This window comes from Microtus pennsylvanicus, chromosome 4 (assembly GCF_037038515.1).
Source record: "Microtus pennsylvanicus isolate mMicPen1 chromosome 4, mMicPen1.hap1, whole genome shotgun sequence".
NCBI lineage: Eukaryota > Metazoa > Chordata > Mammalia > Rodentia > Cricetidae > Microtus > Microtus pennsylvanicus.
Genome location: NC_134582.1, coordinates 117,284,250 through 117,310,810, shown reverse-complemented (window position 1 = coordinate 117,310,810; position 26,561 = coordinate 117,284,250). Strand labels below are relative to the sequence as shown.

The following is a 26,561-nucleotide window of genomic DNA, read 5'->3' as shown; positions in this document are numbered from 1 at the left end:
AGCTCCTTCTGAGTCATTGATGTATCATGAACTCATTGCAAAGGAACCATACAAGCGATAGAAGAGGAAGAGACAAGGGCATGGCGAGAAGGCTGTAGGAAGTCACGGGCTGACATGGAGCCCAGCGCCGACATCTCAGAAGCACCTTAAAGGAGAAAGGGTTTCTTTTGCCTGGAGATGCTGAAACTCTATCTCTATCACAGCACATCACACAAGGAAAGTATGGAGTATGGGCCAATCACCACATTGGGTCCACAGTCAAGAAGCAGAGAGAAGACCAGAGATGGGATCAGGCTATAAAACCTGAAGGCCTGCCTCTAGTGATAAATTGTGGAGCACCAGACACTGAAGGAGGCAGGAAGGATCTTCTACTGACCCCCTCCAAGGGAGCGCAGCCCTGTGACAAGTGAACCTTGGGCTTCAGCCTCCAGAACCATGATAGGATTCTACTGTTCTAAGCCCCCAGGTTACAGTCGTTCCCCAGCACCATGTCTTAGGACGCAAAGTGTCTAGAAATGTAGACTTTAGACCTCAGTCTCTAAGACATAAAAGGACAGGGCAACCTCAAGCCGACCCAGGATTTATTGATAAAATCCTGTCTCTCTGTCAAGTCCCTGAATGTCGTGATCTCTCACCAAGCAGCTCGAGTGGAAGAATGATGGGGAGAAGTTATCTAAAGGAAAGTCCCAGAAAACTCAGGGCTTGCCTCTCCCCTCCCCACACAGCCACTTACGGGAAGCCCAGTTTTTGGAGTGTCTGTCTGTTACACGGTTTCCATAGTGATTTACAAAGCATTTCAAAACCCAAGCACCTGCCAGGACAGTGACAGCAGCATGGGAAACAAGGCTGTCGAATCCCAGAGTCTGTGCTGGGAAGAGGCAGCCCTGGCCTCCCTACTGCCCACCCTTCATCAGTGAAGAATTGGCAGGGGAAATTTTGGGGTTATTTTTGTGGGCAGGATTGTTTCCTGAGACAGCCCTGTTTGCACATGAACATATTTTATTACACACAAATGAAATCTTTGACCTGCCAATTTATCTCTTAGTTTTATGTAACAGATGTCTAAGATTCAGTTGTCTGCACAGTATCAAAGTGCACATGATGGAAACATTAATATCTAACTCACTAAAAAAAAAAACCTAGTTTGATATTGGATATTTTTATTTGGCAGCACAAAAATTTGTCACTACCTGCAAGGGCCGGGGACGAGAATGAAAAGAATAACAGTTGCAGCATCATTACTGAGCACTTACCAAGTGTGATGCACTGTGCTAAGCATCTAAGAAGTGATAATCCGTTTAATCATTCCCAAAACACGATCAGATGAAAATTAAAAGGATGACCTTGTAAATTGGCTAATCAGGGCTCAGAGGTTTTGAATGACTTATCCCAGCTCATAGACTTCCAAACTGGGATTCCAAGCAATTCCTGTGCCGCTTGTGACAGTCACACCATGCAAGTCTCCCTAGTGAAAAGACGTGGGGTTCCAAAACTAGAACACGAGGCTGCAGCTGCAGGACCTGGAGGAGGGGTGGGCACAGAGTCACACCTTCTAGGCCTTGCTATTTACTGTACACTTACTGCTTTAATAGAAGTGTGAGTTGGCCTTAGAATAAGTGTGTTCACGTATGTATATATGTATGGCTTATGTGTATGAACATACATGTATGTGTGTATACATGTGTGCCTACATGCATGTGTACAGTACTCATGTACTGTGAGTGTATTTATATTTGTGTGCACATGTGTGTGCATGTATATGCTATGTGTAATACATGCTGTATCTTCTCATGCGTACATACTTGTGTCCGTGTGTTTATCTGTCTGAAGATGAGAAGGGAGGTTATGGCACAAGCTGTGGTGACCAGTTCTCCAGAAGAGTAGCCTGAGGTGTTCTGACTACTTAAACACTGGTCTCTGAATCTAAAACAGTGGTTCTCAGTCTGGTTCACGACCCCTTTGCAGTTATGTGTCAAATATCCTGTATATCAAATAGTGACATTATGATTCATAACAGTAGGAAAATTGAAGTTATAAAGTAGTAACAAAATATGGTCATGGGTCACAATAATATGAGGAACTGTATTAAAGGGTCGCAGCCTTGGGAAGGTTGAGAACCACTGTCTAAAAAGAAAGCAGACCAATAGTGAATGTGAATCACCCTGCAACTCTTTCAGGATTTTTCTCAAGTTCGCCCGAATGTCTCCTCTGAGAGTGCTGCTATGCAGGACAAGGATAGGAAGGAACTGTGTGTTTTCATGTAAAGGTTACCTGCTCAGTAAAGGGCACAGAGCAGGGACCTGCTCAGACACAGAACAGGGACATGCTCAGACACAGAACAGGGACATGCTCAGACACAGAACAGGGACATGCTCAGACACAGAACAGGGACATGCTCAGACACAGAACAGGGACATGCTCAGACACAGAACAGGTACCTGCTCAGACACAGGAAAGTGATCTGTTCAGACACAAGGACAGGAATCTGCTCAAAAACAGGACAGTGACCTGCTCAGACACAGAACAGGGACATGCTCAGACACAGAACAGGGGCCTACTCAGATATATTGAGCAGGGCCTCTCTCAAACAGAAGGGAAGAACCTGCCCAGATACAGAGCAAGGACCAAACCAAGCACAAGCTAAACTTCCAGGAAAGGCAATGCTTGGGGTTCATACCTCACATCAAACTCCTTCCTAACAGCCTGGATCAAGGAGAAGCAAGCAGCAGGCAAGTGGGGGACTCCTCTGGAGGACTGTGCAAGGCGGACCTGAGGAGAGAGGTGTGCCATAGCCTGTTGTCACAAGTTGCTTCTATCCAACACATCAAAGAGCAATGACGCTTGTGTTTTACAGGATTTTGCAGACTCTGTGTCCCAGCTGGTCACACAGAAGTTCCGTGAGCTGACAGTTGGCCTGACATCTGTGTATGCCCGCCACAAAACACTGGCAGGAATCGTCATGACAAAAGGTAACTACCTTTCTTTTCCTGTGGCAATGTTTTTCTCCACAGAAAGAAATGTTAATATTAACCTGGTCCTAGGAGTCTAAGGATGCTTCCTACCAAATGGAGACGGACAAAGGCAGGCAATGTGGAGCACAAAGATGTCAGTGGCCACTGTTACTTCCAGAACAACCACACTGGCAATATTGTGAGAACTTCTGATGTTCTTCATTCCCATGAATTCCATAAGATGTTTATGCATACCCTCACTTTCAAGAATGATGCTGGTGTTTGTAAAAGCTGGAGTTGGAGGCCAGGATACCTCATAAGTCACTTAAAGCCAATAGCTAAGGAGGTGCTCTGCTCCTCTGTAGGTGGAGTTTTTCCTGTGTCCCAGCAGCCACTCCCAAACAACCACAAAGAGGATTAATATTAACTATAAATGCTCAGCCAATAGCGTAGGCTTGTTTTAGCTAGCTCTTATAACTTAAATTAACCCATTTCTACTAATCTATGTGTGGCCGTGTGGCTCATGACTTTCTACCTCATCTTGAACACATCCTGCTCCCTCTGCATCTGGCTGGCACTCCTCTGACATGGCCCTCCTTCTTCCCAGCATTCTCTCTGCCCCGAAAATTCAATCAGCTTTTTATTAACAATGAGAGAAATGCATATTCTGCACCACTTCTCTGTCACTTCTGAGGTGACTGATGATGTCACTCACACAGAACGAGCACACTGCATGAATCCAAACACAGAGCAGAAAGATGGAGCCAGTGTGTACAAAAGAAGTCAGGTGTGGAGGTGGACTGTCCAAGGGATGTTGGCTGTCACAGTATCTTCTTCTCTCGCCAAAGAATATCTGAGGGTCCTTTTCAGTGTACACTCTATACATTCATCCCACCAGTCGACGGCTGTGAGGAAAGAATGGAGGAGGCACCAAAGGTACCTAAGGAACAAAGATGTGACACAGTGGGGACAGAAAAGGACATGAGAGACAGCAAAGAAATACGGAAGCCAATCAGGACACAGTGCATAGCAGACACGGAGAGCCACAAGGTCATGGAAAGATCCAAAGGGACATAAAGAACAGGAAAAGACACAGAGGGATACGACAAGACACTGGGGTACATTTCAAAGTGTCTGCCTCCTGAGTGTCTTCAGGTCCTCTTACTGGGGTAGACACTACGAGGTGAAAGTCCTTCTTCTTATGCAGACTCGTCTTTCCAATCTGCTCTCAGAAATGGAATCCCATCGTAGGAAACAATAATGACAAGGCCTGACAGGAAGTCACTGCTACTGTTTGCCAGGTGGGGAGAAACGATGGCTGGATTTGGACAATGAGATTTCTGAAATTCCCCAGTTGCTAAGCAAATGTAACTAATCATCTGGTTGTGTAAACTCAACCCTTTTATCTCCACAGAAAATAACAATTGTCATAAGATCAAAATTATTAGGGAGCAATAAAAGGTTCACACTTACACGTGGCTTTGTATAGGTAGGGAACGTCTGGGACTGAAAAACACTATCTATCTGGAGTCCCAAATTATTTACACTTAAAAAATGAAAAAATATCAAATGACTATAGAGTTTCCCTGTCACTCTAGACACCTAGGAATCACTCCAATATTCAAGAGCAAGGAAGCAGGAGAACAACCCCTTGGGCCCCATTGTACACCTGGTACAGTATACGCAAGCCAGCCTTTCCAATTCCTGCATCAGAGCAAAGTGGAAATCGCAATGCTTCCTCACAGTGTCGTTTGTAAGATAAAGTACATCAAATGCTTTGGAGAGTGAGAATCGCTCTATAAACACAATATCCCGTTCTAAGGCAAAGCAATTTGCTTTTTCCAATGATATTATTGTATGTGGTGTCATGCATAAGCCTGAGCCGCCACGAGGGCTGCCTCCCCTCCTTTCACTCATTGAATGACATCTGCCCCTGCAAAACAGGAAATGTTCCAAATCCAGGGCTGAATCAACCTCTGACAAGACAGTGGCGTTGGGTGCAGTCTTTTTTTGTTCAAACATTTTATTTTATTTTATTTTAGTTTAGTTTTATAAATAATACCATTCAAAATTTCCACCTCCTCCCCTCCTTCCATTTTCCTCCCACTCCCCCACTCACTCTTCCCCTCACCCCCTCCAGTCCTAAGAGAGGGCAGGGTACCCTGCCCTGTGGAAAGTCCAAGGCCCTCCCCTTTCATCCAAGTTTAGGAAGGTGAGCATCCAAACAGCCTAGGATCCCAAAAAGCCAGTACATGCAGTAGAATCAAATCTCCGTGCCATTATCATTGGCTTCTCAGTTCGCCCCCATTGTCAGCCACATTCAGAGTTCGGTTTGATTAGCTACCCAGCCTCTAAGGCTCTTTGCACTCACCCCCAATCTACATGAAAAGACTCAACCTCCCACTCAAAATTAAACCGCCCATTGAGGGAGCCAAAATGAACCCAGCTCCATCAACTGTTAGCTCTGCGACTTTAGGCAGGTTGCTTGACCTCTCTGGGACTTCGTTTTCTCACTCATAAAAATGAGACTAATGAAAGGCATACCCACCTAGCAGAGATACAGTGAAGGCTAAATGTGTGTGTAATACACTTGGAAAAGGCTTGCTGGTTAGGTTTTTCTGTCTACTTGACATAACTTAGACTCACCTGGAAAAGTCTTTTTATGCTTTTATTGATTTATTGAAAAGTTAATACAATATATTTTAATCATAATCTTTTTCTCTCCCCCGATACTTCCCAGATTCATCTTTCATTATGTTTCTTCATGTTTTTTTCTCTTTCTCTTAAAAAAAAATTAAAAGGCACACACACACACACATACAAAGAAGCATAGAGTGTGAATTGTGTTGGCCAAGGATCTTAATGGAGATTTCCTAGAACAGATCATCCTGTGGACTTGTCTGTGTGAGACTGTTTTGATTTTCAATTAATAGAGGTAGGCACAGCCTATTGTGAGAGGCACCATTCCCCAGACAGGGGTTTCTGAACAGTATGAGAGACAATAAATCTAGATGGCATCAAGCAGGTAAAGAAATAGGCCCTCACACATGTGTGAGTGTCTTCTCTTCACTGTGAATGTGCTGTGACTAACTGCTTGAGTTCTTGCCTAGACTTCCCCTCAAGACAGACTGCAACCTGACTTGTGAGCTGAACAAACCCTTTCTTCCCTAACCTGATGTTTGCTAAGATATTTATCATAGCAACAGAAATGAAGCTAGAAACTAGTTCTAATCCATAGTAGGAAGCATATACAGTTCATTGGTAGTCATGTTATCTTCAATACACTATATACATTATACACTATATATATAATGCATATACTATATAATGCACTTTAATGCGCATGTTATCTTTAATGCAGTATTGTGGGCTGAGTGCCAACAACACGGAGGTTCTGGAGAAACAGCAAAAAATAAAACTGACCAAGTGCCTACTCTTGTGACTCTGACAATCACCTGGGGAATGTGTCATTTAAAAATAATATATAAAATCAATACAAAATAATCCTAAGAGAGCATCATACACAGAGTCTCAGAACACACAAACAAAGCTTTGGCAACTTTTAAAAATTTAAAGTGCCCTATAAGTTTCTGCCATAAGTGTCTACTAAGACGGGGGGTGGGGAGAGAAAGAGACACTCCTCCTTTCTCTTGTATAATAATGTTCAAGTTCATAAGTCTGCATGAGTATGACTCCACGAGTCGGTTTTCAATAGTTTCTAGTTCCTGAGCATCTTTCCACTTTCATAGGAAACTCAAAATGGCAATTTTTGGAAGTTATTTTGAGGCTCTATATGGAAAGCAGTTATGTTTCACAAGGGCTTATGAAAAGATAACGCTCCAGTTGCTGTCAAACACTCGGTTTTATACACAGGTGATTTATTTATTCATTGTGTGAAAGAGAGTCTCTACAAAAGAAGGCTTTGTAACTAGTCCTCTGTGGACCCCAGAGTACCGATTTCTGGAATTTGCTTTCCTGTTATAAAGGGAATAGTTAATAAACTTTGATTTAGAAAAGATTATAAAGAAATGTGAAAAGTAATGAATAAAAGTATTTGTAAATATTCATTTACTCAAATTTGATGGGCCATGTAATCTTAATTCAAGTTCAGTTATTCAAACAAATGCCTGAGGAATTCCAAGAGATAGTGGTGTGTGTGCTATACCAATTACAATGCAATAAATTAAGCTGATTCTGAAATAAACTTCATTTAAGTTTCACTATTTGCAGAAGGAATATTATTTTTAGCCATTATGAAGAATACTATTGGGAAAAAACATACTTATAAGCAGACTGATATTTTATCTTCATCTAATTATCCCGATCATATGATTAAAAAATCAAATAAGAAAGAACTTATGAATAAAAACTAATATTCCCCAATTTCATTGCTCACCATTTCTACCCAATAGAATTTGTTTTATTAATCCTTTGAGAATTTCTACATACATAAAATGTGTTTTGATCATATTCATCCATAACTCCTTTAAGATCTCATCCCATTTCCAACTTCATGTCCATATTTTTTAACCCACTAAATCCAATTTGTGTCCCATATCGGTGTAGGGCCATCCACTGCCAGGAGCCACACCCTTAAAGAAACCTGACCCTCGCTCTCCCAGAAGTCATCAATTGCCAATAGATCCTCAGCAGGAGTGGTGACTCGTGCATCTCCCTGCTACATGCTAGAATGTTAGCTCATTGATTTTGTGCCAAACACCACGGCTGCCGTGAGCTCACGAGTGCAATATTCCTGTCGTTTCAGAGGACACTGCTTCATCCTGGCCCTCCCTTACTTCTGACTCTTTCAATCTCTCCACCTCACTCTGGCACCTATTCCCTGGACCTTAGTGAGAGGAGCTATGATATAGATGTCCTCTCTATGGTTGAGCACTCTAAAAACACTTATTCTTTGTGCTTTGGCTGTGAGTTTCTACGTACACCACCAGCCACTACAAAAAGAAGCTTCTCTTGGAAGGCCTAAGAGCTACAGCTACATTCTACCCAATTTGATAATTTGTTCCCATTAGTTCTACATTTCCATATTTTTGATTCTACAAAATATCTATTAAGCAATGCTATTGCAATCTAATACTCCTTCATTTGTGATTTTTGTAGATATAATTTTATGACATTACTAAATAAGTGTGATTTTATTCCATTTGGATTGCACAGCTTCCTATTCTGGTAATTCTCTTGGCAGCCACTCAGACTTTTACCTACTAGCCAAATTCCACAACTATAATTTTTTAATAACAGGATCCTAACTGATAATAGTTATATTCTAGTTAACTCTTCTATATTTTGAGTACCGCTAAGAATTGAAAAACAGTAACACAACATCTACATAACTAGGCACAGAGCCAGGCTGTGATCTTGAATTACGTTTCATTCTCTACCAACACAATCCTTCCGAGAGAGCAGCTATCCTAGCCAGGTCACAGACTCTCCCTTCCATCACTGACTCGAACTCATGTCTCTTGTTCAATTCATGTTAATGGCTAGAACTAGCATGCAGATTTTCAAGTTATGTATCTTTTCCTGGTGTCTTAGTTTTCTTTTTTTTTTTATTTAAAAAGGGAAGTGATGCCGGGCAGTGGTGGCACACGCCTTTAATCTCAGCACTCGGGAGGCAGAGGCAGGAGGGCTTTCTGTGAGTTTGAGGTCTAGAAGAGCGAGTTCCAGGACAGGAACCAAAAAGCTATGGAGAAACCCTGTCTCGAAAATCAAAAGAAAAAAAAGGAAGTGAAAAATAATAAACCTTTAAGACATTTGCTAAGTCATGTAGTCTATGGGTCAGGCTGTCCGTGGAACCAGCCCACTTCCCCCACTGACAGCACCCTCAGAGGCTTGTCCCCAAGGACCCTGGCATACCACTTCTGGCTCCAAAATCAGTATCTTTCACCTCTGCCACTTTTCTTTGTGGCAGGCCATCATGAAAAAAAAAATCAGAGCTGAAGAAATGTCTCAGTGTTTTAGAGAACTTGTTTTTGCAGAGGACCCAGGTTTGGTTTTCAGCACTGGCGTGGTGGCTCATAACCATCCATAACTCCAATTCCAGGGGATCTGGCAACCTTTTCTGAAATCTTCAAGCACCAGGCGTGCATGTGACACACACATACACACAGGCAAAACATTCATATGCATAAAATAAATAAATTTTATTTTTTTTAAGAAACGGCATTCCTATTTTAAAATATGCACAGGAAAGCCTAGTGTGATGGATCATGCCTGCAGCCTCAACAGTTAGGAGGCTGAGGCCAGTGGAGTACTACGAGTTTGAGGAAATTCTGGACTATATATTAAGTTCTGCACCAGCCAGGACTACAGGTAAAGATCTGTCTCAAGGAAAAAAAAGGAGCAAAGAAAAGGAACTTGTGAATAAGGTCTTGAATTGGTTCTCACCCTACCTTAATGGCTATTCTGAGCAAGGTGACTTCTGAGCAAGTCTCAACAGCGTCAGTCAGCCAAACAATTAAGGGCGTGGCTTCATGAAGGAAGTCTAGTATGTCTAGTATTTCCATAATAAACTGTTATTGAAGGAGCAATCAATCATGCCCATTTTAAGTCCTCCCTGAAAAACAGCCAGGCCTGCTTTAGTGTGAAAATATAAAAAAGTCACTTAATTCACCAGTGAAACATTCCTGATTTGTTTCAAGTTCTAAAGTGTAGAGCGTGTTTTGCCTGCTTGCGTTTGCCCTGAACCTAAGATGGGCATCGGAGGTAGAGTAATCTGCCTGCAGTGTCCCGGGTACAATCACACGGCGGTATCCAGCCAGACAAGGCTGCTATTTAAATGCCACGTCCCGTTTCCTTTTGATACATCACGACAGTACAGACACATCTGAAACTTCTATCGCAGAGCTTTGTGAAGGCTCACCTTCACGAGTGCCTAGCAGAATCATGGCAAAAGAAGTTTATTCCCCACATATCTCAAAGCCCCTTCCTCTCCATTTTCTCCCATGGATGACTAGAAATCACTTTGATTTTGAAATTAAGCAGTCTTTTCATATACATTCAGTCAAGCATGAGGGAGATAATCTGAAACAAAGGAACTGGACCCAAAATAATCACACTAGCAGAAGCGTCATACCAGGATGTAAAAGGATAAATTATCATCTCGATTTCTAGAAATTGATCTTAACTATGACTAAACACATACAACACAACATGGAGCTGCTGCTGGTCTTTGGGATCTGTCCGGGCACATTAAGATTCACAGATGCCGACATCCGAGAACAATAAGGGCTGCTGATGGGCAATTGATTTTTAAATCTTTGGTTGAAACTGTTTAGACTACGAAATGCAGGATGGATTTGACTGCCCCTGTGGCTGACCCTTGTGTGGCTCCAATGCCAACCCATCCTACTAATCATCTCTCTCTAAAATAAAACCAGAGGAAAGCAGCCCCTGCCGGGATATTTACCCCAGCCCAGTTCTACTTATGGCTCATTTAGAGATAAATGGTTTAATTTAAAATAATTCACAAGGTGATGATGAAAATTCACAGAGCTAAAGGGGAGAGTCATACATCTCACCATGAGCTATATCCTTCTGAAATGCTTGAATTTATTCCTCCTCAGTAAGGAAGGGTTTAGGAGGAAAACGTGGATTTTGTAAAAAGGAAGAAGAGGTCTGAAGAGATGGCTCAGGTGGTAAAGTGCTGGGCAGGTAAGCAGGAGGACTTAAATTCAATCCCCAGAACCCACATTTAAAAAGTTGGCTGCGGTGGGGCATCCCTTGTAATCCAGAACCAGGAAGGCAGAGACAGGGGGACCCCTGGGGCTTGGTGGTCAGTCAGTGAGAAACTTGTCTCCAAACACAAGATGGAGTGAAAAGCACCTAAGGATCTACAGCTGAGGTTGTCCTCTTGTCTACTCATTCACTCGCGTCCACATGTGTGCACACAAAGAAACACTTCTGCACTCTTGAAATCCGGTCCTTCCATCAAGGCTTTTCAAACATTTCTACGATTTTTTCATCATCAGCTCACAACTGAGCATTCAATTTCAGTTCTCCTCAAATGGCCCAAAAGCTTTCGCTTAGCAAGAAAATCCAACACTGTAACTCAAGACAATAAAACTAGCATCACTAAAACTATGGTCCTGCTTTTGAATGGAAAGAACACAACGGTTTGTTAATGAAAGAAAAAGAGGGAGGGGAGCAGAGAAAAATGTAGAGCTCAATAAAAATCAATAAAAAAAAGAAAAAAGAAAAGACACTCACTTGTATTGGTTGCTCAAGTACCAGGCAGAATTTTCTTTTTTTTTTTTTTTTTTTTTTTTATATAAAAATTTTTAATCTTTATGTTTAAACTATAGACTATACATGATTTGGAAAGGAGACTGTAGCAAACAATGATCAAAGAAGAATCATCCGCTCTATGCCTTTTCTTTTATCTGGTCACTCAGAAATATAATGTTATCAGCTATGATCGTCGTTGCCTGCCGCCTCACGTTATTTTTATCCATGTATTCACCATAGTCCACTTTCCCTTCCACAAATATGCGAGCCCCCTTTTTCACATACTGATATGCCAAATCTCTGAGGCCTGGTCGAAACACTGATATTCTGTGCCACGTTGTCTTCTGACTGACATCACCCATTTGGTATGCGTCACTCTCCCCTGACCGCCACATCTCATTTGTTGCCATAGAAAATATCGTGACCGGAATTTTCAAGTGTTTAAAGTATGCTATTTTAGCCAGTACACTAAAAGTTTAAAAATATTCAGTCATCCTAATTCTCTCTCTTACCCTTCCCACCATGTTAGAGCTAATTAAGAAACAGATGTGAAACTGAACAATATTGCAGCCCTTTGAGCTCAAATGCATGCACTTGATGTCAAAATTCAAACTCCTTTCTTAACTAGTTGACCTTATATTTAAAGTTTTGAGTTTTTCTGTCTACATTAAGTGATATAAAAAGGGTTGGTATCTTGTAAACACTGAAGAAGGAAGTGGTGACAGTCTAGACAGCTCTGCATTGGGGGTGGGGGTTCACATTACAGTGTGCCAAGCAGCCTTGTGTCACGATGGCAAAAACCCAAGATCATCAAATTATAAACAGAAAGGCTGCTCTGGTCTCACAGTTCTGGAGGTTCTCGTCTATAACTACTTGATCCAGGTGCTTTTGAACTGTAACAAGGTCCATCCAATAGCATGTGTTAGAACAAACCCAGAGGACAAAAAGACAGAGGGAGAAAGTGGTCCCCTAATCCCCTTTGAAGACACATTCTCAGTGATGTAATCTTCCCCTATACCCCACTTCTAGACATCTTCACCACCTCCCTGTAGAACCAAGCTATCAACACATGAGTCTTTAGGGATACAGAATATCTAGCCTATAGGAGAACAACACCCTGCAGGTATCTTGCCCAGTGTCTTTACAATCAAGACTACGACAGCAACTGAGCTTTTGAGTTACCCTGGTGATGGTCAGCTACAGAAGTGAGCCAAGAAGACAGGGTTAGTAGAGGAAGGGAGGAGAAAGTCAAGTCTTGGTAGTGAGCTACCAAAGAGCAAGATGATCTCAGAGCAGTGCACACCTGTATCATTCAGCCAGTAATCACTGAAAGGTGTTTCAGCTGACCAACCAGACTTGAACCAAAAGCAAGTCACATTGCTCTGTCAAGGAAGAATAGGTGATATTAGGAAGCTGAGAGAAGGAGCCTAAGTCAGAAAACTGAGAGCCTGCATAAAATTTCCCTTTGAACTGCTTTGAATACAATCCCATATCCATCTTCTGACAGACAGCAAGAATGGAGCACACTTGTGCACACAGGCACACACACAAATGGAAATATCAAGTGGTTGCTTATGGACACAGAAAGCACCGCCACTTAAACTGTCCCTCCGTGAATTATGCATGAGCTGTGACTTTGTGCTGTCATTATTTCTGGGTTTAGCATCAATGAGGAGACTTTGTCAGTTATCTCCCATGCAGGGAAAAAAAGATTTCTCATCGATCAGACCAGGTGTCGCAAAGCTGCTCCTTTGATACAAAAGGATGAGTTACTAATGGGGCAGAGAGCACACTCAGCCCAATCCAAACAGGGAGATAAATAGATTCTTCAATCTATTAATTGTAAAGAGTTCGTTGTCATTCTACTTCTTTCTTAGAAGTAGGATGAGGGCATTGAATACATTCACTGAAAAAAATTACCATATTTATATCCAGTGAAGCTCTTTATAATGTTGATATTTGGAGATATAACTAACGGCATAATCCTCATAGGCTGCTCTCTCTCTCTTTCTCTCCTCTTTCTCTCCCGCCCCCGCTCTCTCTCTCTCTCTCTCTCTCTCTCCCTCTCCTCTCTCTCTCTCCTCTCTCTCTCTCTCTCTCTCCTCTCTCCTCTCTCTCTCTCTCTCTCTCTCTCTCTCTCTCTCTCTCTCTCTCTCTCTCTCTGTGTGTGTTCCTGTGGATATGTGTGTTGATGGGTTCATGTGGATATGTTCAAGCATGCATGTGGGAACACATGCACATATATGCCTGTACATGTTTGTCTGGAGGCCAGAGGTTGATGTCAGGTGTCTTCTTCAGGTGTGCTCCACCTTGCGTTTTTAAGACAAGACTGAGCAAGCCTGAACCTGACGTTCACCTAGGCTGGCTATCCAGTGAGCTCCAGGAATTCTCGCCATTCTATCTTCTCTGTATTGGATTACAGACCCAAGCTACCATGCTCAGGTTTTTACATGGATTCTGGGGAGTGAATTCTGCTCATCATGCTTGTAGAGCAAGAACTTGACTGATTAAGCCATCGTCCCAATCCTCACATCAATTTTTTTTGTTTGATTTTTGTTTTTCGAGACAGGGTTTCTCTGTGGTTTTGGAGCCTGTCCTGGAACTAGCTCTGTAGACTAGGCTGGTCTCGAACTCACAGAGATCCGCCTGCCTCTGCCTCCCGAGTGCTGGGATTAAAAGCGTGTGCTACCACCGCCCGGCCTCACATCAAATTTTTAACATGTGCCATGTACTTCTTTGAATGCTATGCACTTTAAAGTTCATGTTTGACTGCAAGAACTGAAATAGCTCATCAGCAATGTCTTGAACGAATTCTTTTTGTTAGTGTCATATAACTGACAAACTGAACAGGCTTGATTCAAGCCTTTGATGGTTTCAGGGTCTGCCTAAAGTTCCCTTGGCCTATCTCAAGGCCCTGCGAGGTCAGACCAGAAAAACGAATACTTCCTGTGTAATCCTGCTGGCTACAAGTTTACCACTGGCCCCCAAAGGGAGTGGCACAACTAGAAGGTGTGGCTGTATAGGGGTGGGTGTGACTTGGAAGACGTTTGCACTGTGAGGTGGGCCACACCCAGTGTCTCAATTCACTTCCTGTTGCCTGCAAGGTGTAGAACTCTCAGTTCCTTCTCCAGCACCATGTCTGCCTGCACACCACCATCAAGGGCTTGAAATATGCATGGGTGGTGGTTTCCACCACGTCTCACTTAAACTCTCCTGTCTGGCTAGTGCAGAAGACAGAAGTTATTACCAGGGACTGGGGTGTTACTGTGATAGGCCTGACCATGTTTTTGATTGAAATAATATGAACTTTGGGAGTTTGGGTTAGGAAGGCAGTGGACTACTTTAAGACCTGCCTAATGGGCCATAACTAATAGAAGCATGGAAGCTTAGAAGTGGTGCTAAGAATTGTTTGAACCGTGGGAGCCTGGCTTAAGAAATTTCAGAGGAGAATAATAGTAATATGTGACCTAGAGATCATTCTTGTGATATTTTGGTAAAGAATGTGGCTGCCCTTTTGCCCTTGTCCAAATAGTCTACCTGAGGCTAAAGTGAAGAGTTTTAGATTAACACTTTTGGCAGAGAAAATCTCAAAACAGCCTAGTATAAGACTCTGTCCTGTGATTATTAGTGGTAACTCTAATGAAGATGTATAATGAAAAGGAGCAAGCTGATAAAGGTAAATTAAAAATTTAAAATATTAGGAGAAAATGAGTACCAGGAAGTGGAATGGAGCTAAATACTATGTTCAAGGAGATAAACAGATTAAAAAATTGGAATAAAAGACATGGTGACCTCGGGGCAAGATCCCACCCAACCAAGTTTCCAATTTGTGAAAGGGAACTTAGAGCAGGGTGTGTTGGGACACACCTTTAATCCCAGCACTTGGAAGGCAGAGGCCATCAGATCTCTGAGTTTGAGGCCAGCCTGGTCCATAAACCAAATTCTTGACTGATAACTGATACAGGCGCCAACAATCAACTGTGGAGTCTACCATCACCAGGTAGGAGGTCTCAGGCTACATAAGAAAAATAGCTGAGAGTCAGAGAGTAAGCCAGTTGGCAACATTTCTCCACAGGCCTTGCCTCCACTCCTACCTCAAGTTTCTGCCCAAACTCCCTCAATGAGGGATTGTGACCTAGAAGTATAAGCTGAGAAAAACTTTTCTTCCCCAAGCTGTGCTTGGACCGTTTGTTTCATCACAGCAACAGAAAGCAAATTAGACCAGCACGTTTGACTCACTAGAAATCACAGACACGTGCGTAAACCAGTACGTCTCTAACTAGGGCTGTGGTGCTCAGCAAACCGTGCAGCCTCCTACTACAAAACACAAAGAAAAGTGGCCAGCTCTGGTGGCGCCCAGGTTCACCTCCAAGCCCACTTCTAGATCATCAAGTTTGAGAGAGTTCAGTTTTCTCAAAAGGTAGCAATGCTCACTAGCCGGCTGATACCTTGATCTCACCCCTGGCAGTGAACTTGACTCTTTGAAGTTGTAGTGAGGGTGGCCACAGGGCCTGAGTTGATCCCACATGATCAATGAGTATAGATAGCCTCAGCCTGTGTCTAGGATCCTCCAGTACCTTTCTCCAAGCTGGGCTTTTCCTGGAGAGATCAGTGTGTGTGTGATCAGTGTGCAGGCTTAGTCCCCACAATGCTCAATACATACAGCTCAGGGACTGCCATCCACGCAGCAGAAGAAAAAAAAAAAAACCTCCCAGCAAAGCACCTGAGACCATCACATTCCTATCAAGAATGTGTGTGAATTTTAAGCCCCAGGCATTTTAGAAGGAAAATGTATGTGTGTGGTTAGAATAGAAGAAGCATTCATTGTTAGCATCCTGAAATCCAAATACCGGTTCAATTTTTCAATTTTGGCTCTACTAAGACCTCAGATCAACTGGATCCATCCTCTTTGCTCACCAGGATTCCTGCCAAGCAAGCTAGTATTCTTCCCAATGAGAGTCTCACCAATCAAAAGGGAGAGACAGGCATATCCTATAGAAGCATCTTTTCTTTACTTCTATTTTCTTTTATTTTTGAGACAGGATCTTATTTATCCCACCTGGCCTTCAGCTCACTATGTAGCCAAGGATGACCGTAGACGTCTGATACCCCTGCCCCCACCTCTTAAGGGCTAGGATAACAGTTATGGGTCACAGTGCCCAGTCTGTGTGGTGCTAGGATTTGAACCAGGCCAGCATTTACCAACTGAGCTTAATCTCCAACCCATATTTTTCTCTCTTTAAAGAATGGTAACGAGTCTGTGATTACAGAATTTTTCTAACAAGTGGCATGCTAGAGGATGCTATCGGGTATGTAATTACTGCAGTTACTCTAACAAGAGCTGTGCTGACGTTCAGAAAGCTGGGCTCTTGTGGCTGAGTCATAAAGTGAGCATCAGCTGTAAGATTCACTGATGAAGCCTTTGAAATGTGAGCAGTGAGGCACATGGTCACCATGGTGTCTGGAGTATCAGCAGCGTCAGTTCTTTGTAGGTACCCCTGAATTCTCTATGTTCCTCATGCGTGCAAATCTCAATGTGAAATAATCTGCTTACCCAATCCAACGAAAAGAGGCTTTTTCTTTCATGTGTGGTGTGTGTGTGTGTGTGTGTGTGTTGTATATTTGTTTGATTTGATTTGTTTTGAGACAGGATTTTTTTTAGATAGCTCTGACTGTTCTAGAACTCTCTATATAGTTCATGCTGACCTCAAACTCCAAGAGCTCTGCCTCTGCCTCAGGAGTGCTGGGATTAAAGGTGTCTACCACCACATCAAGCTAAAAAAAAAAAAAAGTCTTTTCCAAACTGTGACTTTGGCAGCTTATAGCCCATATGAGAGATAAAATCCTGCCTGTGTGCATTTGTGACTCGCAAAGTCACCCACACGCAAGACCCAGAAACATTACCAAAAGACGGACTTCCAGGGACCTGACAGAGATATGTTCTTTCCACAGTGCAGCCTTGTGCCTGGACAGGAAACTCAAAGCTCTTGTCACATGTCGCATTTGTATGTCTAATAGTGAGAGTCCACTGACTAGATCAGTTCAGGGGAGGGGCATTAACCTGACTGGTGTGTTTCACAAGAGGACTCTTAGTTCCTTCAGCACTGGTGAAGGTAGCATGACGGCCAGCTGGGGTCCATTCCCCTCCAGGGAGAGATCCCTGGGAGGAAGGTGGTCATGGTGCTGGAATAGCCACAGGCTGGAGCCCCACTACATCCTTCTCACAGTTCCATGCTCCATATGACCCAGCTGACCCCTCCAGAGCTGATGATGGCTTCAGACAGTTCTCCTCTGAAACTCTGTTCCCTGATTCATCTGGCAGACAGCCCTCAGCACAGGCAAAGGTTCCTTGTCTCCCCATCTCTAACATGGACCTGACCCCTTCAGTCACCCCTTCCCACCCTCACAGACGCCCACAGGTCTGTTATGTCCATAATCATAAATCTTTCTCTCCTATCATGCCAGCCTCTTTCCCCAATCTGTGTGTGTGCTGGTGACACAGGGTTTGGAACCTGAAGACAAGGGACAAGTTGCCTATCCTCACTTTCAGGAGAAATCAATACTCATCATGGGAATAGATGAATGAAAAAAAGATAAAAATGTGCCCTTCATACTATCAATACTTTTTCCTGAATTTTCCCTTAACCTATACACCAGTGCCAACTCATACTTACCTTTAAGATCCTCTTGAATTGCCTGCCTTACAGTTGCTCCAAACACTCTTGCTCCTGTATGAAGAACACACAGTTTGTTGTGAACACAAGCAACAACAGAACACGTGATTTTTAGTGTTGTTCTAACTATGGAAGTCAGAGAAAAAGATAGGCGGACAAATATAATCATATGTGTAATGGTAAAATAAAAATGCTGTGGATCCCCAAGTGGCTGCAGCGGCAGAAACACTGCAGGTCTCCAAAAGCAGCTGGTCCCAGAGACAAGGACATGGATAGGCACACCATGCAGAGGGAGGTTGGATATTTATTTAGTAGGTTACGGAAGGGAAGGGGAGAAGAGAAAAGAGCAGATAGAGGGGCAGAGAGGGAGAGAGAGAGGAGAGAAAAGGAAGAGACAGAAGCTGCCACTTCAAGAGGGAGACAGAAAAGGAAAGAGAGTCAGGCTGCAAACAGGAAGTAAGATCTGCCTGCCTCAGCAGATGGGGGAGGGAGTGGGCAGACCTTGTCTCTTAAAGGGACAGGACACTATGGAGATAGATAAATATAATTATATAAGAATTGAAATATATCACAACAATAGCTAAAAATTAGTGTTCAAATTTTAAACTTTGCATGATTTTCTTTAAATTCATTTTTCCCCACAAGGCAATGGAGTTAATTGAATTTAATGTAGTTAAATTTGCTTGTCCAGTATTTCAAGTAAGTAAGAAATGCAGTTATCTATGTTCTGAGCCTCATGGATGCCTCCTCCAGTCTGGTGGCCATTTCGGGTGTGTTGTCTGAAATTCACAAGACACTGACACCTAACTTACTGGACCAGAAGCAATATAATAAGAGCGTAGCAGACACTGACCTCTTCCAGTTCCTAGAGATGACTTTCAGTTAACACGCTGAGGAAAGAAAAATCTCCCTGCTAGAAGCCGAACATTTCCCAGTTCTAGCCCAGTTACACCTCTGGATCAGAAATGCCCACCAAGTGCATCTTTGATTCCGCCTGATTTTGAACTAACTAGAGAAAAATTTAGTATGGAAACTGAAACTTAAGAAGAGATAAGAATTTATTGAAGAAAAAACTTGGACATAAAACAGATGTCAATCAAATAATGACCAGAAGCAGGATCATAGGCAGACTGATATTCTCTGCAAACACTCAGAATACAAAGCACAAAGAGGCAGGAGCTCTGGCACATGAAACACGAGCAATAAACTGGAATTATGCTCATGATCACTGGGGTTGATCACTGGTGAAGCTTACCCAATGCCAGGAGCCAGTCCACTGGGAAGAAGCCTTTCTCAGGGGACATGTGCAAACCTTCTTATGGAGTCATTAAACTCCATGCCACGATACTAGAAAACTGAATCAGAATAGATTGTGTACCAAACCTTTAGACAGTCTATGTATATAATAAAAATCTTTTCTTTCTGTCTCGAATTTCTATAGAAATGTATTGTTTATTAGAGATTTATTTCTTTAACATATATTGATATTATTTTACTCTTAGTTTGATACTTTAGAAAGTTGGTGGTGTTTTCTTCCAGAATCAAATATGCTGTTATGAAACTTGTATTTAAAAAGTGAAATAAGAATTATTTAGCTCAAGTTAAATGAATTAAATGCAGTGCCAGAAAGTTCCTAGAGCTGGGTAGATAAAAGTGTGCTAAAGAAATACCCCTTTGTGCTACTGTAACAAGGTATGCCTTTCTGGGGAGTCTATAAGCAACAGAAGGTTTGGGGAATACTAGAGGCCAGGAAGTTCAAGAACAAGGGCATTGTGGTTGCTTACAAGTTTTGTAAACTGTAAATAGAGCAACTGTAAGGATTCAGGTGAAGTTATTTGGTGTTTCACATCCAGATCTTAATCCATTTGGCTCCTGCCCTGGTGCGTGATGGAAGATGAAGATGCAATTAAATTTTCAAATGAGTCTTCAGTCACGAGATGCTGTTGACTAGGTGCTCTCTACCTCATGGACTCAAGGGTTGGCTTTAGTTCTCTTATGTATTCAGACTGAGTTCTGCACTTTTTCCTTGTTCCACCGGCTCACAGAAGGCATTCACTCCACTGTCATCTGTAACAAGCTTTTGCCACCAGCATGCTACCAGCTAAGTTAGGGTTTGTCTCCTAGCATCAGTGCTTTGCTCCAGTACTCTCTGGGTTTTCCTGGAGAATCTGTTTTTCTGGCTTAAATAAAGAATAACTAAACTACACTTTAGCTAGGTGTTGTTTAAAATAAAGCACTCTTGCTGTTTCTGTTAGTATCCTAACCTTATAATCAACTGGGAGAAAAATTCATGGGGCTAATCTTCCTCCTCTAAGATGGCAGGGTATCTTCCTGCGTGTTCTAATATTGTCAGTGCCCTTAAGTAGAGGGGTTTCATTTTGACAGTTCTAGGGAGTGCACACCTGTAGAGCTCAGAGGACAGCTTATAGGAGTCAGTTCTCTCTTTCCACCATGTGGGTTCAGACGATCAAACTCAGCTGGTCACACTTGGTGGCAAACACCCTTACCTTCTTGGTCCGTGTCTCCAGCCCCGTTAGTGAGTTATAAAGCATTAGTCTTCACAGCCCATCCTCCTTTCCCTAGCACCTTGTTTGTGGCCATTATAAACAGGGTTGTTTCCACTTTATTGTTTCTCTCTAGTGGTTGTGTGTATATATGAAAACTATTGATTTGGGTGTGTGAGCTCTGCTCCCTCTCGTTCTATTGAACTCTCTTCCTGCTTCCAGTAGTATTTCAGCTGGCCTGTCTTGGGGGTGCCACGTATGCAGTCTGGTCAGACGGCTCTTGTATCACCTGCTCCTTTCAATTATCGCACTTCTAATTTATTTCGCTTGTGCTGAGTGGTAGTTTCAACAGATACCAAATAATGGAACTACACTGTGCATTCTTCTAACAGCAGCAGAAATGCCTCCAGGTTGCCCCATTAAGCTGTGTGTTTTGTCGGACACTGGCTCCGTTTCTGTGACCATGATCATCTTTCTCTATTGTATTCTAAATACAATCTATTTTCGTATTTTATCTAAAGTCATGATTTTTTTTTCAGATGCTGGCTCTATGTCCATGTTCATAGTTATCTTTTTGTATTGTAGTTTTATATACAACCTATTTTTACATTCTGGAAGAAATGAGCTATTCTGTTTAGTAAATTGTAGTTTATTTAGAAATTATAAAAATCTATGATTTTATTTCTGTGTAGTCTCAATCAAGTGTGTATTTTCAACATGGGTCATTTCTAAAACAATTTGAGGCTTTTCTTAGTTTCATAACATTTTATATCACCTTAAAGTCATCTGTCTGATATTTTAAAAGTCAGTGGGTTCAACAAACCTTAGATGGGTGGTTGAGGAATGGGATCTTTGATAATTTTGCTGTTTACTTTATAGAAATCTGAGTTTTTCTGTTTTCGATAGTTCTTCCTCATGATATTCTATAGGGTATTACTTTTACTTCAATCTAAATTTGTGCCCTTTTTCTGATTTCTCTAGGAGGGTTTCTCTGGTAGCTCTAGCTATCTAGCTATCCTGAAACTCACTCTGTACACTCACCTGACCTAGCACTCACAGAGATCTGTCCGCCTCTGCCTCTGAATGCTGGGATTAAAGGCATGCACCACCACCATCCAAATTGATTATGCCATTTTTTTAGATTAATTTATTTTGTTTTATGTATAGGAATGCTTTCGGTTGTATGTATGTCTCTGTACTTCATAGGTGCCTGATGCCCACAGAGCTCAAAAGAGGGTATCAGATTCCCTGGAACTAGAATTATAGAAAAGCTGCCATGTGGGTGTTAAACCCAGGTCTTCTGGAACAGCAACAAGTGCTCTTTACAACTGAGCCATCTCTCCAGTCCAAATTGAGGCCATTTTAAGAGAAAATAGGTTGAACAAACATCAGTGATGGTTCCAAACAACTTTTCATTTTATAAACTATCACAGCATTGTTTGATGGAGTAGATGTTGCTGGTACCACACCCAAGGTCCTCCAGGCTTCTCTTGCATTACTGCTCTATGCACTGGCTGGGAACCACTCATAGCTATGTCTTCTCCTGACGAATGCCTTGGCTAGAGGAAGCCAGTGCTCTTGGAATACCTATAGCTGACATCTCACAGAGTACTGAACTCACAGCCTCACCTCGAGGCATGATAACCTTATCCTAGTCTTCATATTACAGAGTTTATGCAATGTCAACCTCAGACTCCAGCAAAATCTCTTCTTCACCCAGCTTCTGCCCTGTCTTGATTGACTATAAATTATCTCCTGGAATCTCCAACTCAGCCTCTAATTTTGGGTGTCCTGACCTAAGTCACATTGTTTATACAAAGTATCATTTATGGGCCATTCACTGCACATCCCAGGTATCAAGGATTTACAAACTGCAACAAGCCAGATGGTGGTGACATGAGCCTTTAATCCCAGCACTCAGGAGGCAGAGGCAGGAGGATCTCTGAATCTGAAGCCAGCCTGGTCTACAAAGCTAGTTTCAGGGCAGCGAAGGCTACACAAAGAAACCCTGCCTTGAAGGAAAAAAAATGGAACCAAAGTTTCACAAAGAAAGTGCAACTCATTTCCAGGCAACAGTGGGTAGCTTCTGACCACTAATGTCACCTCATACACCTTTGACTCATCCATGGGAAGCAAAATTCACAAGATTTGAGATTATTTTTTTTTCTCAGAACAGGCAGGATCTTCATCTGGAAGAGTGGGGAGTACAGCATCTTACAGAACTGAAGACCCCTCTGGGCTTATTCTATACCTCTATACTAGAACTGTAGGGTGAACGACTTAAGAAAAACTTGTCTTCCTAGAGCGTACAATATAGCTTGTGTTTCTAGTAATTTCTGCTTGTATTTTTGATATTGAGCTCTATTTTCCAACTCATAAAAGACTAATGTCATCAAGTCACCCTCTGTGGCATTTGGAGGGAGAAATAAGGACAAGACCTCTATCTTCTGTTCTCCCCAAACTCAGACTGTCAACCTCGAACTTAGCTGAACCTCATAAGAATTTTTATAGTTTTCATTTTTACTATGTAATTCTCAAGCATTTAATTTTCACCTCTTCCTGTTTTAATTTTCCAGTCCTCTTGTTTCACGTCTGTTATCTTCTCCCCAAGTTCTCCTATCTACTCCTTTCTCCGGTTCACCATTCCCCAAATCACAATGTCTGGACTCTATACTGCTGCAGCAGCCCCCAAACTCTCCTTTCTATGCCTTTCTCTGGTTTACCACTCCCCGAATCACGATGTCTGGACTCCACACTGCTAAAACAGCCTCCTGCCTATTACCTCATCCCTCTTAGGACATTGCACTGAACCCACGCAGGGACAACAATGTCACTGTCCCGATCAAAAAGTTCATAACAGTCTCACGGTCTAGTGTGTAAAATCTAGTATCTATCTTAAGGGTGGCATTCAAAATCTTGTCATCAATTTCCACTTGCCTTTTAAGCCTAAGAACTCCCACTTTTTTATGCAAATCTCCCACTAGTACCAAAATGAACTTTTCATTGCTGTATGCACACACACATACACACACACACACACGCACAAATTAGGCATGTTCTCTATCCTGTCTATGCCTTGGGCCACTGTCTTTGTTCTGCCTAAGATACACCATTTCTCAGGATCTGCTCAAACACTAAAGTTCTACTGTAAGCTTCCTAAATATGATTCTGTGTGTATGTGAGACAGAGAGAGAGAGAGAGAGAGAGAGAGAGAGAGAGAGAGAGAGAGAGAGAGAGAGAAAGAGAGAGAATCTTATTTTACAGATCTTCTGTTTCTATACTGTCTTCCTAAATACATGCTAAAGGGTAGGGCCATGTTTTAAGTGTCTTGTCTCCAGCGTTCCTTAACTTGGTGCTGGCACATTGTAGGTGAGATTAATGAAAAGTGAATCAGCAAATAATGCATTTCTTGAGCCGCATAATTGTACTAAATATGGCAGAGCCTGGAGTCAAGCAGTGTTGAGAATTAATGAGGGGCGAAGGGAAAGCAGTTTCTTTTTTTCTACGGCTCTAATTTCCATGGAATCAAAAGAAGCCAGGGCCTCGGGAGTCACAGTGCCTACTCTCAAAGAGCCGTCTGAATTATAGTCCATGTACGCCAGCCGTCTACATGCTGAAACACTCTTAGCGAGAGTTAGCAGTGCTGGTTTGCATCACCTGCTTTAATGCAGCTAGAACCTGGAAATGCTTTCTCCATCAGGAGAGTGTCCTCATTACGTGTTCCCCAACAGTCCACGGATCCTGTTAACTCTTTCAATTAGGAAAGGGCTCCTAGGCATCCTGGGAGAGGTGACTAGCTGGCTCCTGCGGCTCCCTGTAGCTTTAGCTCCAGCTGACAAATGACTGTCAGTTCCACACACAAGACTCCCAGTCAGGAGGTGGTCCGCCTGGGGAACAACTAAGCGAGAGGATTCCTGGACCCAAGGAAAAAAAGCCAGGTATGGTGTGTAGCTGTTTTCAGCTTTCCTGCGGGAAGAAAGCATTAGGACTTTGCTTGTATCCTCTTTTTGCTTTTCTCAAAGCAGGTTAGCTGCCAGCTTGAGAACATTCTCAAAAGATTATCAAGAAACTAAATCCCACCATGAAACTAAATCCCACCACAGGGAAGGAGACAGTAGAAAGACAGCATGTCGTGGACATCTGAGTCCTTCTAAGAAATGGAAGTCACCAGAGCCAGGAGAGCAATGAGAATGGGTAGGAGGTAGTGTGTGTGTGTGTGTGTGTGTGTGTGTGTGTGTGTGTGTGTTTGTGAGTGCGTGCGTGCGTGTGTGTATGTGTGTGTTTGTGAGTGCGTGCATGCGTGCGTGTGTGTGCGTGGAGGGGTTTGTGCTTAGGAGAAAAGGGACAGACCCAGCTGAGGAGTGTTGTTTCAAACCTGGGACAAATGGCTAACATATCAAAGTGGACTCTAGCGGCCAGATTCTCCCTCAGTCCTCAGTCCCTATCTGTTACAGGGCCCTCCTGGCTCCCTACCTGAATTCTCCAGCTGAGGCTGGGCTATTCTTCCCTACATAATCTGATTATTTTGATTACCTCGTCTCTGTACCTTTGGGCCTCCTGAGTGCTGCACCTAGTAGCCCGCCTCACACACACACACACACACACACGCACACACACGCACACACACGCACACACACGCACACGCACACACACGCACACGCACACACACGCACACACGCACACGCACACACATGCACACAGGCACACACGCACACACACACGCACGCACACACACACGCACGCACACACACACACGCACACACACACGCACACACACACGCACACACACGCACGCACACACACGCACACACACGCACACGCGCACACACACGCACACACACACGCACACACACGCACACACACGCACACACACGCACACACGCACACACACACGCACACACACACGCACGCACACACACGCACGCACGCACACACGCACGCACGCACACACACACGCACGTACGCACACACACACACACACACGCACACACACACATGCGCACACACACACACACACACACACACACACACACGCACACACCTCTCTTCAGCCCTAGCTTCCCCTCCCCACCTCCTCACATGGCTCAGTCTGGTCATGTCCACTCTGGACTCTTCCCTTCCTCTGGTTACACTTCCCCACATCTACAATAAAACTTCTCCTCCACCATGCCTAGGAGCAGCCAGGTTCCCTTCATCTCTAGTTCCTTTTTTCCGTTCAGCACAGTTGGCTGCCACGGAGGTTGTAGCATGGATAGTGGATTAACCTCTGCTAACCGCAGACAATGCAAGCACGAGTTTGCCCTCCTTTCCCATTACCCCGTCCTTAGGCTTCCATCTGATCCCCTTGGCAAAGTATTCTCCCTTTCCTCCCTGCCTCGTCCCTATTCTGTCCCACAAAGGAAGATCCACGCAGGGGGTGGGAGTAGAGAAGGAGGTCAGCCAGGCTTCAGGATTTAGCTCTCAATGGGGCAATTCTCTACTTAGAACGAGTCTGTATCGAGTACTTTACAAGGCTGTCAGCACTGTTTGCGCTCGGAAAAGTAAATCTTATTAAAAATGGAAGGTCTGCTCCACTGGGGGGCCCAATTTGCATATCATCTCTTTAAAGAAACGGTTCATCCATAAATTTATCAAAGGATTTAACAGAGTCCAGGAAAATCTGAGGCTAAGCCAGCGCTCTGCACCCACCGCGCCACACAGAATCCGAACCTCAGCAAACAGCAGCGTGCGCACTCATAGAGCAGAGCCCGTGGGCATCCCAACCCATGCTCTGACTTTCAGTGGCGGGACCTTGAGAGTTGGATTTGTATGGGATCCTCCAACAAGGACTGATGCCATCTCTCTAATCACACAGACTCCCGGAGAGCCCCTTCTTAGAGGATTTCATGGAAATTCTGCTTTCTATTCTCCAGGAATTCACCATTAAAGCGAGGAGAATATGTGGGCTCACACTTGCATCCATGAGGGCAGGAGAAAGAATCATCTTTGACCTTCTTCGTAGTCTTCTAAAACAGCGGAGGCCATGACATATTTTAAAGACCTTAAATTTAGAATGTGCTTTCAAGGTTTCCAGAGAGCCAGTTTTGTTGACCAAGTTCCTTTGGCTCTGAGTAGATGGGCATCGTCTCGTGAAAAATAAGTCATGAAATGTCTAGTGTTGTTTATTTTATGTAGTATGAACTATTTGT

General features: G+C 43.2%; 1 protein-coding gene across 1 annotated transcript in view; it reads left to right on the top strand.

Annotated features, from left to right (window-relative positions):
• Nucleotides 1-26,561, top strand: part of Adarb2 (adenosine deaminase RNA specific B2 (inactive)) — a 545,357-nt gene that overhangs the window by 455,798 nt on the left and 62,998 nt on the right. The window contains exon 4 of the mRNA XM_075970268.1: nt 2,855-2,969. Coding sequence (XP_075826383.1) covers nt 2,855-2,969 — 115 coding nt within the window. The remainder of the gene's footprint in view (nt 1-2,854; nt 2,970-26,561) is intronic.